This window comes from Syzygium oleosum, unplaced genomic scaffold (genome assembly GCF_021117445.2).
Source record: "Syzygium oleosum isolate NSW1041296 unplaced genomic scaffold, Sole_v2.1 Sole_v2.02, whole genome shotgun sequence".
Lineage (NCBI taxonomy): Eukaryota > Viridiplantae > Streptophyta > Magnoliopsida > Myrtales > Myrtaceae > Syzygium > Syzygium oleosum.
The window spans coordinates 11,916,451-11,932,849 of record NW_026607486.1 but is presented as its reverse complement, the minus strand read 5'-3'; the positions used below and the strand labels follow the sequence as shown (position 1 = coordinate 11,932,849).

Here is a 16,399-nt window from a genome sequence, read left to right as displayed (position 1 = left end):
TGGGAAAATGATACAAATAATTTATGAACTTTGACCCAATATGCAATACGATTCATGAACTTTTAATTTGTTCAATTTCGTCCATGAACTTTTGATACATATTCAATTTAGTACCGAAACTATATGAAAATGTTCGATGTAATCCCTGAACTTGAACATTTTTATATAGTTCGAGGACTACGTTGAACATGTACTAAAAATCAATGGACCACATTGAACAAATTAAAATTCATGGACTACATTAAACATTATGTTAAAGTTCAGGTACTGCATTGAACAAATTAAAATTCAGAGACCGCATTACATATTAAACCAAAGTTCAGGGACCGTTTGTGTTATTGGCTCGAGAAAGTAATTTGTATAACGCTTGTCTATATACTCAAATATCATCAGTTTATCAGGAACTTTAATTATGCACTGAAATCAATTAGACCTGATTGAAATAACGATGATACATCAAACGGCACGAGGAATGACCATACAAGGATATTAACGATAATGTAGGTGTTAAGCTATAATGAAGGCATTTGGAAACATAAAAATTGATTTTCTTTTTTGTGTTGGTTTTTTAATGTGTGATTACAATCGATTCAATCTCAATATCTTGGAGTATATCTTCTCTTTTTTTTTTGCTAAGTTGAGTATATCTTCTCCATTTATGCTTATAGTAGTTCTTAAACAAAGTGAGATGAGATTAATGACAAGGTTAAGTAACCATCCTAATCCAAAAATTCTTAACTACTTCTTATTGTTCACGTGTTTCACATCTAATCTAAAATTGCTGTGAGGAATTGACACGTGGCCCCTCTGATGGTTGCCACCTCACTTTCCCTTTGCTTTTGTTCTTCTGTACTTGTTTTTGGCCTTTTCCATTTCCAAGAAAAAACTCGTTATTAATGAAAAATACTCTATCTATGATCTGGACACCACTCCACCTCACCTAATCTATAAAGAGTTATAGATGGAACGTGGGGCTAAAAGATTTTGACGCAGGTGACAAAATCTATCCATTTGTTTTTTCCTAAAAAAAATTTTAGAGTAACTTTATTCGAAAAGAAAATTGACCCACAAGGCTATGCTTGCGGGAGAAGTTTTGAGGTCCTTTCGAAGAACCGGTCATATATTAAAAATACATTGGACGAATAATAATTTATAGGTCGAAAATAACGAGAACATTTGGTATTCCCTCGTTGATTGGATACACAAACGATGTTATCCGCCCGAAGCATGTCGGCTACGTTTGGCGGTCCGGAAATATTTCTCCACGTGGTTGGGTTTTTACCATATAGTCATTCGTACATATCCATGTGCTTCTAAGATTATATGGCTTGCATGGGCCATATGATTGTCCCAGACAGACAGACAAACGGTGATGATTCGATGAGCACCAGTTCTACCCTCTCGTGACCGTGTGCGCAGGCAACTTGCCAACAGTTGTGTTAACCAATAGCTCCAAGCATTCTTTTTTATTAGCTTGTCAACGTCGACCGTCGTGATTCGAACATGGCAAATTTGTCGTGCTCCAGCCCACAGTAGCGTGGACTCCGCAGAGGCCCTCGCTTGTCGGGTTTGTAGTGCCCCGCCTCGGCTAGAAAAGGATCAAAACCCGTCCTCCCGGTTAAGACAGCGAGAGATTGAGTAGAAAGGGGCGTCTACATTCGAATTCTTTCGAAACAGATTGATTGTAGGGTTTCCATAAAGGTTTAATTAAGTTGTAACAAAAAATTGCCCCGAATGGGTTTGTACGTTGTAAACAGGACACCCAGCAAAATCCAACACATTTTACACCTTTGGCTCTAATTCTGGATAACTCCTTCACATATTTTCTTTTGAAGCTTCTTAGCTCGTCTTCCACTCGTTTCACAGTATTTCCTATACCCAAATGTGGCCGTGCAAGCCCTTATAAGACAAACGAGAGAACTACTTTACTGGTCATTCTTCAAATGGTATGATTTGAGAAAACATTGAAATGGGTTCAAGTGTGTCACTTCAAATTTGGGCTCCTTCTTCCATTGGTTGCCACATTCCATGTACAGATCGTCAAATTAGTTCACTCAAGCCAACTAAAAATAAAGAAACAGTTTGCGGATAATAAAGGAAGGACCATGCAAAAGGACTGTAAAAAGCTTTGGATATTTTTTATACATTGAACCTTATAAAATTGAAATTGAATGTCTGATAGTTTGTAGACATTATATTCATTATCCCTATAGAAAAATTGCGACATAAAGAGAGAGAATTACTGATCATTTGATGTTAATAAAAATATTAATAAAGAAGTAATACGACAGTGTTGCACCAGAGTAAAAGCAGATCTCATAACATATAGATGTTGCTGTTCTTTTCCTTGGAAAAATATGGACGGGAGTTTAACTTAATATAGGTTCATACCTCTTCATTCAAATGATCACTACGTGCACGGTTCTATAAATTGCCAAAGGCGAACAATAAGGTCATCATTGAGAAGGCGCAAACTACAAAGTAACTCCTTTTGATGTAAATCTATACAGGTGTTGTGTTTCAGAAACTAAAAGTTAGGCTACCACATGTGATGCAAAGCGGCAATACAAAATAGGCTCCTGTTAAGATGAAGTCTAGGTCAGAGCAATATGCCAGGAATTTTCTTCTCATTACCGGGTAAAGAAGACAACTTATTCATCTTTGCCTCGCAAGGTCATATCACGGAACAACCATGGCAACTGATGTGAGAAGTTAGCAGCTTTTATCTTCCAAAAGAATTACAGGCTAGATGGGAAAAAACTCGAGAATGGCACTGCATGAAGAATGGAACTGTCAGCAGAGAGAACAGCCAAGTTATTAGATGAAATAGAAACAATTACGGTGAACGTCAAAAGTTTCTTAGATGAGAATGTCTGCATGATATTCTTGGATAAGAAGAGTTTCAAAGATAGGAAGGAGAGTTTTAGTTATAAAAAGATATAAGATGAAATCAGACACTCAGCTCGATGCTTCTGAATTTCTTAGGATTTAGGATGGATACTTATTTGGAAATATTAAGTCCAATGGATGTTACTTCAAGGGCTTACAATGTTGATATGCGACCTTAATACTTCAATCCAAGGGTGCAGCCAATCTATCGCCTATGAAAATAATTTTTAAACAATTCAATATTAAATGCCACCAGACCTATTACCTCAATTATGCTCGCAGAGGAGGCATTGCGGATGTCACATCAACTGTTGATAGAGTCCCAACTTACATCAGAATACAAGAATCAATAAGACAAAGTTATGTGAGCAACTATGGGTTCATCCAACATTCATTCAAACCTCATAAAGAACTCTCAAGTTGGAAGTGGCGACATCTGTACTTCGTCACCAAAAATGCCATCAGAAAGGCCTGATTTTTGGAGAGAATCTCCTCTAGGACGCTGTAAAGAAGTTGCTGCATGTATCCCTATAAAATTCATTATTCACATATCAGCTGTGGCCTCAAAAGTTGCATAATGATGACGTTAAACCCATTTAGATGAAATATGCCAGGCAGAGTGTGAGACAGAAGTTTGCAAAGTAACAATGATACCGAATGCTAGTTTGCTAACAAAAATAAGCTTGTTTATATGTGTATATATAATCAATTGAGCACTCCATTTCCTCGTAATCTTCACATTTACCTATCATTCTGACGTCTCCTAATGGACATAGAGCATAATGATGACGTTAAACCCATTTAGATGAAATACGCCAGGCAGAGTATGGGACAGTAGTTTGCAAGGTAACAATGATACCAAATGCTGGTTTGTTAACAAAAATAAGTTTGTTCATATATGTGTATATATAATCAATTGAGCACTCCCATTTCCTCGTGATCTTCACATTTATCTATCATTCTGCCGTCTTTTAAGGGGCATAGAGCAATATTACAAGCATAATATACCTCCTTATTTCTATGAATGTAGAAAAAAGTTTAGAAACAGAGCAGAAAATAACTGGATATTTCTCCTCAGAAGAGCAGCTTTGACTAGTTGAAATCTCCAGGTATCCCATAAATGGAAATCCGGAATGTAAAACTTTCTTTAGACTGACAAGACGTTAGTTCTCCACATCAAATAATCTAGTAAAAATACCAATGTTTGAAACCAACATAGAGATCACAGCAAGCTATTATATCTCTCAGATGTATGTACCAACTTAAAATCAAGGAGCCAAAAATGCTTCTCCAATTCCATTAGTTGATGAAACTTTCCCTTGTAATTAAGATGAATTAAAGATGGAAGATGCATAGAGAAGAAACTTGACTAAATTTTTAACAACCTAAAAGCTTGCGCAATCTTTTGACTGAAACTTTCTGCTTAATACACCAGATTTAACATATTATTTGACTTAAAAAAATTGAGCCATGGTAAATGCTTACAAATGGGTTTCTCTTGAGTTGCAACTTTATTGTCTCATATATTGGCCTCGATGCCCATTATTTTCCCATCTAACATATGAATGGGCAGTGACCATTTAAGGTACACAACATACTTAACTTATTCACAAGTATTTTTTTTTTTTTTGGTGGGATTTTTCACATGTAGTTAGTATTGGTTTGACAGTACAAACTAAACATTGGTTACTTTTAAGATGATATTTTTTCGGTGTTGCTTCATTATTAATCAAGAGTTTCCAAGCTTACCAAAGCCTAGTATTAAGGCACACATTAGAAATCCCAGAAGAGAAAAGTCCATTTGGTAAACAATCTCCATGATTATGATACATCCACCAGCTACCATCAGATGACGCGGAGAAGAAAAAACCATGTGCAATCTGCAGGAAGACAAATTGTAAGAGTTGTCAACAAGGTAATCCACATTAACAATCATCAGATCTTCATATAACTCAAGAACTTGCTAGACAAACTAGATCATAAGAAAACTGATGGAAATGCCTCTTATGACAGGCGTTTCCTTTTATTCCCCTTAATTAAGTGATAGGTTGGAACTCTAGCTATTTGGAGCCTAAAGAACCTCAGAAGAGACGATCATCAAGCGGACCGTAAAGATCGACCAAAAAAAAAAAAAAAGCAGACCGTAAAGAGTTGTCTTAGTAAGTGCAAAGGCAGATGGGTGAAAACATCAAAATGGTGAGAACATGACAAAATATCATCTTGCAAGGCTTTTGCACTGGTGTAAGAGCCGGTCAGGCTTGTACTTTGCTGGTCAACAGTTGAACTGGTTGGAATAGTCGAACTCGCTGGTTGGTTAAATAGATTTCAAAAGGTAGGTAACCTATATAAAGTAATTATACCAAGGACACAAATTCCAGTCTAGCAAAGTTGTCAGTGTGCACCATCAGATGTTTGAGGGTGTGCTTCAAGACTCTCCAGCACAGGCCAGCAGTTATATCCCCAGGAATGAAGCTTTATAATTGACATTACTTGATGCCTGTATCTAAAGAGTTCGTTGCCCTGACTGTTAAGTAATGGGCACTTGTTCCAAGAGGGCAGGAAATTGGATCCTTGCCCCACCATTGTTCTTTGATTTTTAAAAGTGCCCATATCTGGTCAAACCACATTGACTGCCTTGTTAGTTTGACTGGTTGAACAGGGTGAATATTGTTTTGTCCATACCAAGATGGAATATAAAAGAAAACCAAACAAGACCAGGTTCCTGTATCTAGAGCAACCAGCTGAACTCAAGGTTTTTATAATCTGATTCTGCTTCGAATCGATGGGGATGTTTGACGGATTGCATTGTAAGACTGGATAAGTTTCTAACAAGAAATCAACTAGAATTGTGAGTTATATTTATCAATTATGATATTGTGTGAGATCAAAACTCCAAAAAGTCAAAATCGAAAGAACAGAAGATATTCCATAACCTAAAATATCAAATTATGCAAATTTCAATTTTGAATAAAGAGATTAATTGATAAACTGAATCAGTAGGATCCTATAAATCCTACATGTTTTTCCCTGTTTTAAAATTGCAGGATCCTACAACGTGAATGGTGATTCTATTAAACATGGTTGAATAGGTCTGTCTAGTTAGGAGAACAATGATAAGACCAATTACGTAACTTGAAAGTTTGTAATTGCATTGCCCAATGTTGAGACTCATACAGGTCCAACTCTATGCTAATTTAGACTCGAGAGCTTGATTACTTTATGCTGAAATGGCAGATTGGCGAGGGAATGTAGCCCAAAATAATGAGCAGATTTTCGTTTAAAGAGTAGACAGCTGCTCGAGAAAGGTTTTTTCATCTGCTACATAGTCTGCTCTCCAAGAGTTTGTCTATCACCAAATATAACTTTCCAGAAAGATACAGTCATATTTTTTTGAAACACGATCATCAATTCATATGCCATGAGAACCCACAGGATATTAATCTCAAATGACCAAATTCTTAGTAAGGTACCTCTCCTCCGCAATATTGTCAATGTAAAATATCAAGATAATCCCAAAAGCAATGGTGCTCATAAAAGCCCATGTTGAAAATGGTAAATCCTTGCTACCAGCAGACTCTGATCCCTGAATGATCCGTCAATAAAGGGGGAAGGCAGATGAGTATCCATAAAAAATAAGCATGAGTATAAATAAATGAATGCTTTATGCAGCAACAGCATAACACTATATAACTCACTAAAAAACTTACTATGATCATATCCCACATCGCCACAGGAAACAGAAAGCATGTCGCAGAAGCAACTGTTATCGCATGAAGTCTTCTTTTATATTGATTCTGACATGTGCAAGGACAAAAATCACAATGGAATTAGATTTTAAGTAGTTATTTGCTAGTTTCTTATCTAGAAAAACGCTTTTCTAAAATAGAATAGTCCCAAATTACAGAAATAATTCCGGACAAGTAAATGCCAAAACCTTGAGTGAGACACGTCGTGCAATCACTCTCCTTAATGCTGACAGGATTCCCGCAAAGATTGGAAGTATCATTTCTTTCATACCCAGATTGTGTTCTGTCTGAACGCCAGTATCAGGGCTTTCTCCAAACTGTATGTTAAAGTTAAGTCCACATTCATATGCCAGACGTATTTATCACATTGAACAGGTGGACTAACAACAAAAAAGTAGACATGACAAATAAAGATCTGACAATTTCGGCAGAATAAGAGCAGAACTAATGCTAGTTTAAGACTTATGAGTTTCATGCTGTTGAAATATGAAATACTATTCCATTAGTTACAGGATATTTATTGGAAAATATGAGGCCATAGCCCATCCTTGCGACAACAGGTAGAAAGATGCCACCATTGCCACCAACCCGCCAACCTGTAGAGGGAAGAAATATTCACTGATTGGAGGAAGAAAACATGAGTACAATATCGAGTGATCATTTCTGTCACTATCAAACGGCCAACCTATAAAAGAATAGTGCAAGACGATCATACTAACAAATTTATGACACCCAATTAGCTTAAAAAATGAACTTCAATGTATGCCGGATAGATCTATCGGTCAATCCTGCTATAGAGAGGATAATCTATTAACATTTGTCCTTCTCCTTTTCTTGATGCAGTAAATCACTATTTGACCATCTTCTAGATTCACAATAATGAATAAAAAAGAAGGATATGAACTATGACTGGTCACGTGCATAGGCATTCCAAGCAATTGTAGACATAAAAGCTATGCGCTAAGACTTCTCTAACATATATGGAATAAGACCGCGCATTGTTTGTTTTCACTATTGACTCGCTTATCACATGGTTCTGTCCCACTTGACAACAATGGTGAAAACAAACAAAGCAGTTTCCTGCTGGGCCAGTCAATGCATGACATCTCTCACATCATTGAGCTCTATCTAGATCCTCTTATAAAATCCAAGCATTCAAGGGGAAAAAGGGTTACCTTTTTCCATAGATGCTGTCTTTGTCCATAGAGTACAGCAGATAAGACCCCAAGAACAGCACCAGAATACTCCGCCATTAAAGCTCTATTTAAGTGAAAAAACAAAAGGTGAAAGTTGATGAATAATGTCTATGACAAACTTAACATAAGATCTGCACAGTTAAATATGCAAGAGAAAAGCAACAAAATAGAAGATTGCGACTAGCAACGTGATTGCAGAAGTTCCTAACATTTCTTTTAATTCTAAACAAGATTTACAAAATAAAGGACCCTTTTTGTGGGAAACGGTTTCAGCTTTTTCATTAACCACAATGGCAGCAGCATTAGAGACACAAAATGCAAACTTGTCTATATACAAAGACTTCATGAGTACTCAACTTTCAAGCAATGCTAAACAGAGGAAATACTAAAATACGCTTTCTTATAAAGAAAATGTCCTAATTTGTCAATTTACATCAATAGCTGTACATTTAATAATTAGTTGGACTAAATCCAAGCTGCACAGATGGAGATCAAAGCCAAGAATAAGTATCAATCCTTTCACACATCTACCACTTCCGCCAACTGTGGACTCACTGCAATGGTGCTCTTTATTGGTGATTCCCAGAAAAAAAGTGACAGGAAATGTTTAAATGAAATTTACTAATTCATAGACTCTGGAAACCTACCTAAGTGGTCCACATAGCTTCAAGCCCTTGCCCCACAAAACGAAGTAGAGAGCTGTTATGGCGCCATTTATCACTGAAGGAACGACCTGAAACCCAAAGATTAGATAAAACATGTCACAAGAATCAAACAACAAAGATTCACATTTTCTTTCGGCAAGAGTGGATGAGGAGGAAAGCCTCATTGCTTTACCTGAGTATTAGAGAGCGGTCTACCCTTCCAAGGCTTCTGCAGGAACAAAAACAGGATTGTTGCAGGGACCAGACAACAGAAGATAAAGAGCAGAACCGATGCTCCCGTCTCGGTCAAGTAACGGTACATTGAGTAGACCGACCATATTCTCAAAAAGTTGCCCAATATATGAATTATCTGCAAGGGCGTGTGCCTACAGAAAGAACGTGACCGCTGGTCATTGGTTTTTGCCCACTTTATCGTACCATATATGTCAAGTAACGAACCCATGAGATGCCTATGCACCAGAAAAGTATAGCTTAGCTTACTCATAAGAATCGACCACCGCATGAGCAATGCGCGCAGCAACATACCAATCAAAGAGGAAGTGGCTATGCATCACTTATAACATCGAAAACATAAATACGCGGCTGCCCGAATTGCACCCGAGAGACGGTTTTAGCCGAACAAAACAACCACCCACATTGCGAATCCACTACGCGCGTGAACCGCATCCAATCTCACCATTTGCATCTCTACCCAATTCAAGTAGTCCATCCACATTCCCGCAATTTCAGCCCCGACCGGACTCAAACCCAGAAATCAAACAGTTAAAAGAACAAAAAAAAAAAAGGCCATTCCTAATCGCTTTCAAGCAGACATTTCAGCCCAAGGGCAACAATTTGTCGCGACCTCGGGGAACAGCAAAACAGGGTCAGCACAAGACATCGGTCACTTCACTCCGGCAAACCAAGCAAGCATCCTTAGGATCCGTGCCGCGAGAAAATTGAACGCGAATAAGCATGACTCCGAGGCTTTACCTGAACTGGGTCGATCCTCGGTCCTCGGAGGCTTGCTTCGGCGACATCATGCTCGCGAGAGAGGCCTATCGATGGCCAGCTAATTTCACCGCACGATGCGACGTCGAAACGAGCTCGATCGTGGACGAATTCGAGAGCTAAATGCGTTGCATGCGACGCTTCAGCGTGTGCCGAGCAAGAGCTTCGATTCCCATCTCTCCCGAACAGCAGCGCCAAGCAACGATGCGACTCTGTTCCGCGCGAGAGAGAAAGAAAGAGAAGAGTCCATCTGATTTCATTTTTCTATTTAATTCACATTTGGTCCTCAACTCTTATCAAATGCATGGTTGGATCTCCAAAATTTTTTGATTTATGCAATTGGATCCTTCAGTCACCTGCTGCGAATTTTGCCGACGAGATTTCTGGATTCATATTTTCAATAGGGTCAATACCACCAAAAATCTCCAAATCAGTATGCTTGTGATAAATTTATCCTAAACTAATTTTTTGACTACCAAAAATCCCAAACTGATACACTTGTGACAGATTTACCCTCTATTAGCTTTCATTAAATTTTACCGTCAATTTGATGGGTTTGATGACACGATTTTATTCAGTTACAGATTTACAAATTTATGATTTTCATGGTATTAATCCAATTTAATATAGAGTAAATTTATCACAAATGTATCATTTTGGAATTTTTTGTAGTTAAAAAATTAATTAGGGGTAAATTTATCATAAGTGTACAAATTTAAATTTTTCGTAATATTAACCCTTTTCAATAAAAATTTTTGCCTCCCGCACAATTGTTGCACTCGGGGAAAAGCATTCCATCTCTTGGAAATATAAGGAATTATATACATATAAAAAAAATAAGTAAATATATACTTGGGTGAAAATATTTCGTTCTTTAACTTAACTTATTCCATTTAACTATTATTATTATTATTATTATTATTTTATATTTAAATTTTTTTAAGTGTTTGCTAACGACCAATATTACACTTTTAAATATTCTAATTCTACGAATTGGTAACGGACTCTACTGTGTCGTGCATAGACGAATTAATTTTATTATGCACGTATGATCTTTTCTGTTTGGGCTCGGAGGGGTTCGTTTCGCAACGATTCCATTTTTCGGGGGCGCATAGTATAAATAACTTAAAACAAGAACACGTGAGGGAGAAGACCGTGATAATTTTGAGGGAAAATTTCAAATAAGGACCCGAAGTGCTCTCATTTTTTCAAATAAGAACATGAAGTGGACTTTGTGTCAAATAAGTGCTTGAAGGGGACTTATGTTCTCAAATAAGGACCTAAAGTGGTTACAATAGTTTCAAATAGAGGCCTCACCCCGCCGGCTCACCGGCCGGCCAAATTTTCCAACCGATCAAGGGCATTTTCGTCTAAACATAATTTTAGTTAAATTAGATTTAAAATTTAAAAAAAGTTAAAAAAAAATAGGGGATAGGGCTGGTAGTCAGCCCTAACGATGACCCTCGCCAGCAAGAGGCTAGGGCCAGTTGGCCCTCGCCAGAGTCGGGAGAGGGCAGCGACCCTCTCCCAGATCTAGGCGAGGGTCGCCAGACCTCGCCCCGATCGCCGGCCCTCGTCCAGGTTGCAAGGAGGGCCGCCAGCCCTATGCGAGGTTTGGCGGCCCTCCCCTAGACCTGGGCGAGGGCCAGCGACCCTTGCCCAAATCTGGGAAAGGGTCGCCGCCCTCTCCCGACTCTAACGAGGGCTCTCTGGCCGGCGAGGGTCGCCGGCCCCCGCTGAGGCTCCGTTGGCCATTGCCGCCGCCCCACCGACGATGGGGTGGCGGCCACAGGAGAGGTTGGCCTCCCCTTGTTTTTTTTTTTCAAACTTCATTTTATTTTTTTCATTTTTGAGTTTGTTTTTTATGGAAAAAACTAAAAATCAAAAAAATTAAAAGACGAAAATGTCCTTGACTTCGGTGAAGTGAGGCACTTTTTTGAAATTGAGATGGCCACTTCAGACTCTTATTTGAGACAATGTTCACTTCAGGCCCTTATTTAAGAAAATGAGAGCACTTCGGGTCCTTACTTGACACATGGTTCATTTCAGGCCCCTATTTGAAAAAATGAAAGCACTTCGGATCCTTATTTGAAGTTTTCCCTAATTTTGATGAGCCTTTTACCTCTATTCACATGTTCTCGTTATGTTTCGGCTGTTGTTTTGAAATCTGCAGTTGAATAAAATAAAGTAGTGTGCGGAAGAGAGGAAGATGAAATTTTCAGTGTACTTCGATGCATGTATAAATTTTCTGTGTTCTTCAGATCATGGATATTATTCCAAAATCGAATGTATTCTTTAACATTTTATCTGTAATACATAGAATAAAATAAGACGGCCGCATAATTTAGTGAGTTCTCGTATTGCGTTAGAAATTTATAAAAAGAAAACTAGTTTTCGAAAATTCTAAATAAATAAAAGGATGAAAATATCGCTATAAATTGTTTAAACCAATCGTTATATAGATTTTGCATTAGAGTTTCAAATCCAACCGGTGAGTGGGTAAAATCAGAGAGTGACTTTGCTTGTGGCCATCTTTATTACTTTACAAGTGTTTTGTTTATTATATATTCTATCATATATAATCAGCGTGTATATTTAAGGAAAAAAAATCGGCTTTTTAGGAAAATATAATTTAGTCAAAACATAATGATTTATAAATAATTGATAGTCATTCATAAAATAAAAAAAAATTGGCCAATAGAAAAGGTAATGTAAATATCCTTGAAATTTCATAGATCTTTCTAATGACATTAACAAATTTTTTTTCCATTGATTATATTTTACTTCTTGCGATTATCTATATTTTGGAATTCAATTTGCTCTAGAATTATATGCTTCCTTATAATGTTTTTTTTATTCTTCATATTAAGGAATCTCGCTTACTGGGAGTGGGAACTGAGACTGTCCAATTTTAAATTTTCAAGGAAACCGAACAAGGGAAAAAAAAATTTAAAGTTTGCTTGCCTGGTGAAAAAGTGGGGTAAATAATTTTAATCAAACAAATCAATATACTTTAAATTCTTGGATAAATTTAATTTTTAGTCATTCACAAGATGATCATAATGTTGATTGATTCTAGAGTTAATCTGTACTGCCATGACACGAGCAAAATCTTAATATTGCTAACGTCTTCCATTACTCATTAATTTGCTCTCTTGGTGGAAAAAGTGGGCCATTCGCTACGGCGTCAACCATAAGCTTGATTACATCGATCGCTTTCAGTTCGAGCTGGGTGATGAAAAGTTTGATAAACAATAGCACAAACTCTCGTTCTTTTACCTTCTTTCATCCGAAAGTTGACCAACTTCTTGATCAATTGTTTTTGCTCACCATCCAAACCCCCCCTCCATATAGCTGAGAATTTCCGAGCAATTGGAAACCGCTTTCGATGACGCGGCCGATAAATTGATATTCACTAATTGCAATTGTTATGACACGAGATGATGGTAATTCATGACAAACCAACTAGAAAAAAAGTTTCTATGACCCATATTTTACTTAAATTCATTTAGAATCATACAGTCTCCTTTGGAATTTATTAATTTGGTATGATGGTTGGCACAATAAGCCTTCTTCTCTTTTGTTTTTCGGCCATAGGGTAGATCCACTTACTTCTACATAGCCATCAAAATGTAACACCAAACTGTGAAAACTGGCGGATGATCTGTACAATGCCTCGTTCAGGCTTAAGGGATAGAACTGGACCCTTTTCATAGCACTAGGGTGTAATGAGAATGTGACCGCAAACATGATGAGAAACTAGATTGTGTTCGTCAGAAAATTTGACCCACAGTTCTCTTTGGGCTCATCGGCCTTGCGTTCTGACATGTAAAGGTTACCAGGTTATGGTACTAAGCAAAACCTTAAAAAACTGGGGTATTCCCTAAAGTGAGGGAAGAAAAAATTTCCCTTGATTAGGGGTGCGAGGCGTGCAGCACGTTAAAATAAGGAATACATTCATGAAGCGGACACGCTATGGAGGCCCTTGCAGGAAAGCTACCCTCGGTAAGTAACCACCACCGAGGATCCAAGGAGCCTCTGGTTCATTTGCGTCACCGCTTGGGCACGAAAAACACCGTTTCAAATAAGACTGGAAACTTGAAAGGCAGTATATATCACACACAAACGACGTTTTGAAACGTGCTTAAAGTCACTCTGCAATTCAACCTCAACAAAAGAGGTGAATGGCTGCAAACCATCACATCACAACTAAGTTCACTTCCTTGGAATCAAACTAACAACACAAATTATCATAAAATCTCTCCGAAAGAACAAGATAGAACCATAATGCTCCTCTCTCGAACCTGCTATGCTTCTCTTCTTTTCTCCTATTCATCCTCCTCCCACTCATCATCATCATAACCATCATCCTCCCACTCATCATCATCCTCCTCCTCCTCCTCATCCCACCGCTGATTCCCCTGCTGATCCACCTTTTGAGGAACCACCTTTTGAGGAAGGGCGTAACTGTTCCTGCAAATAGAATTACAAGTGAAAAGAGAGAGAAGGGAAGAAGGAGGCGAAAAAACACGAAAGAGCAAAGCAGAGAATCACTGTACCCTTCCCGCAACTCGAAGCCGTTAGCCTCGAGGTTCTCCCTCATTTGTTTTACGAGGGGGTCTGCCGCATGTCCGACCGTGGCCGGGCCACGAACCTCCACCGTTCGAAGCCCATACGGCGGTTGAGCTTCTCCTAATAGCTCCAATAAAGCCGCGATTTCGTCCACGTTGTGGACCACTATCGTGCTTCTGTTCAGGACTTTACAAGCTCGTGCCGAATAAGCATCCTCCGCAGCATGCCTGGATCTCTGAGCTTTAAGAACCGCTCTGACGAACGCACAGAAGAAGAGAAGAAAATAAGACGGAAATCAGAATAAATAGAAATATAGCATCGACGACTCGAAATCCTGCTCCGTCTACCTCTTTGCGGCTAATGTAGCCACTAAAAGCTCGCGGCCGTACTCGGCACGGCGAAGCTTCCTCTCTTCGGAGACACGATTAAGCCTTCCGAGGAGGGTGGGAGGGGGATTGTCCATAGGTTTGTCTTTGGTCGTGCGATCTTCACTTGGAGGTCGAGCTTTACGTAGCGGGTTCTGTGGCCGTTGGATATGCCCAACTGGTCGGAGCCGACCATGAAAATGATGAGCCGAAAATCTATTCCTTAGCTTAGTGTCCCCAGAGAGCACCTTTGATGGTGTCGTCATGGCTCCTATTTGCAGTTCGCCTCGCAGGCATGGCTGAAAGAAAGAGTCTTGAACTATCCAAATATCAAGGAGGAGGAAATATTCGAAAAGATTCCGTGAATTCAATCTCGAAAATCTCGAAATTATTTGGAAAAATCCTATTATAAAGCAAAGGATGTTCTAAGAGGATTTCAATCTCAAAAGTTTCGTAAAGAATTTCTATTGAATAGAGAAAGCCAACCATGAGATCCCAAAATCCTAACGAAAATATCAAACGAGAAGGATTTTGAAAGATTTTTTTTTCCTAAGGTGCAGATTTTCAAAATTTTTTAAATATTTTGAATCTTATCTTAGATGGTACATATCTCTACAATCTGAAGGATATTTGAAGATTTTTTTTTTCTCCATTTTTAGAGGATTTCCTTTTGTCATATCTTATTCCAATCTTAATCCGGACAACCACTTTTTTGCAATTCAAATTTCATAAAATAGAACTATAACGCATGAACTAATTTCATAAATTTCTACAAGTCGGTCAACAACAACAATATAATAAAACATAACATGAAAGTTTCTGCTTTAACGAGAGAGAGAGAGAGTAACGTAAAAGAACTTCGCAGCTAACGTTGGGCATGATCAAATGGGAGCTACAAAGAAGCAGATCAATCAGGGAACAAGAAAGCGGACAGACGATGACATGGTCAAATGGGAGCTACAACTACAAGATGTTCACCCTACTTCAACCGGAAGCTCAAGTTCACCGAGATCATCAAGCCCCTCCGTCAAGACGTGGAGGTGCCCTTCCCTTGCGGGCCCCAACGTGGGCTCCGACCAGTTGCGGCGGTTCATGGCAGAGCACCAGGGCGAGCCGAGGTGCCACAACACCGTCGGGGGCAGGGCGCGTGGCGGGGCAGGCCCTCCGCACCAAAGTTCCATTTGGTCCCCAACCACTAAGGCTACGTTTGGTAACCAGGATAAAATTCAGAATATGACAACATTTATTCTATCCTGTGTTTAGTTCCTGCTCAAGACAAAATAAAGCCAGATATAAGGGGATATAGCCTAGATAAAATTATCCGGGGGAGATGGGATAAAGATGGATATGATTTCTCATATTTATGGTATAAAAGCTATTTTTCTCAAAACAAACATTTTAAATAATAAAAATAAATTAATATTTAAATATAAAATTATGTTTGAGTTATAATATTAAAAAGATAATTTATAATAACAAAAAAAATATTTTTCGTTTTTGTATATTCCTATATTATTTATATAATTGAATTTCTTTCTACTCTATAATATATATTTCATATCTATATTATTACATATTTTAGGTATAATAGTCTAGTTTATAATTTGATAAAATTTTTAAAGGACTGATGGAGGGAATAAAAAAAAAAGAGATGGAAAAATAAAAAAAATTGAGTAAATAAAAATGAGGTAGAAGAACCCATATTTTAATAAACAAATTCAAGTTTGAAAAGAATCTTTCTAATTCTCAAAAAATGAGTGGCAATGAAATTTCTAAAAAAACCTACCCTCTCTTGTCTCCTACTCCTATATATCTTTGATTCATGTTGAAGCTTCACGACTCCTCCGTAGTTTTTTAGTTCACGTCAAAGCTCTATGAAACTAGCGAGAGAGTATAAGTTTATTTTCATTCACAGCTCTCCGGTTCATGTCAAAAGTCCACAAAAGCAGCAAGAGAGTCGAAACTTCTCCATAATT

General features: G+C 38.1%; 1 protein-coding gene across 4 annotated transcripts; it reads right to left on the bottom strand.

Moving 5' to 3' along the window:
* Window positions 1–2,466: 2,466 nt before the first annotated feature.
* LOC115681566 (uncharacterized) lies at window positions 2,467–9,721 on the bottom strand. 4 transcript variants are annotated; one of them, XR_008815507.1, is made up of 12 exons: window positions 9,469–9,721; window positions 8,669–8,861; window positions 8,479–8,564; window positions 7,811–7,895; window positions 7,153–7,231; window positions 6,824–6,954; window positions 6,597–6,683; window positions 6,360–6,472; window positions 4,639–4,769; window positions 3,291–3,417; window positions 3,155–3,197; window positions 2,467–2,773 (listed from the first exon to the last, which is right to left on the bottom strand). XR_008815507.1 is itself a non-coding variant. In XM_056306984.1 (11 exons), exons 1-10 carry the CDS (start codon window positions 9,516–9,518, stop codon window positions 3,305–3,307), a joined length of 1,068 nt encoding a protein of 355 aa, XP_056162959.1. In that variant the 5' UTR covers window positions 9,519–9,721; the 3' UTR covers window positions 2,467–2,773; window positions 3,291–3,304. The 4 variants fall into 4 exon arrangements, 2 of the variants coding, with proteins under 2 accessions (XP_056162959.1, XP_056162957.1); XR_008815505.1 differs by having other exon boundaries at window positions 3,155–3,417; window positions 9,469–9,720; XM_056306984.1 differs by lacking the exon at window positions 3,155–3,197.
* Between the last annotated feature and the right edge of the window lie 6,678 nt (window positions 9,722–16,399).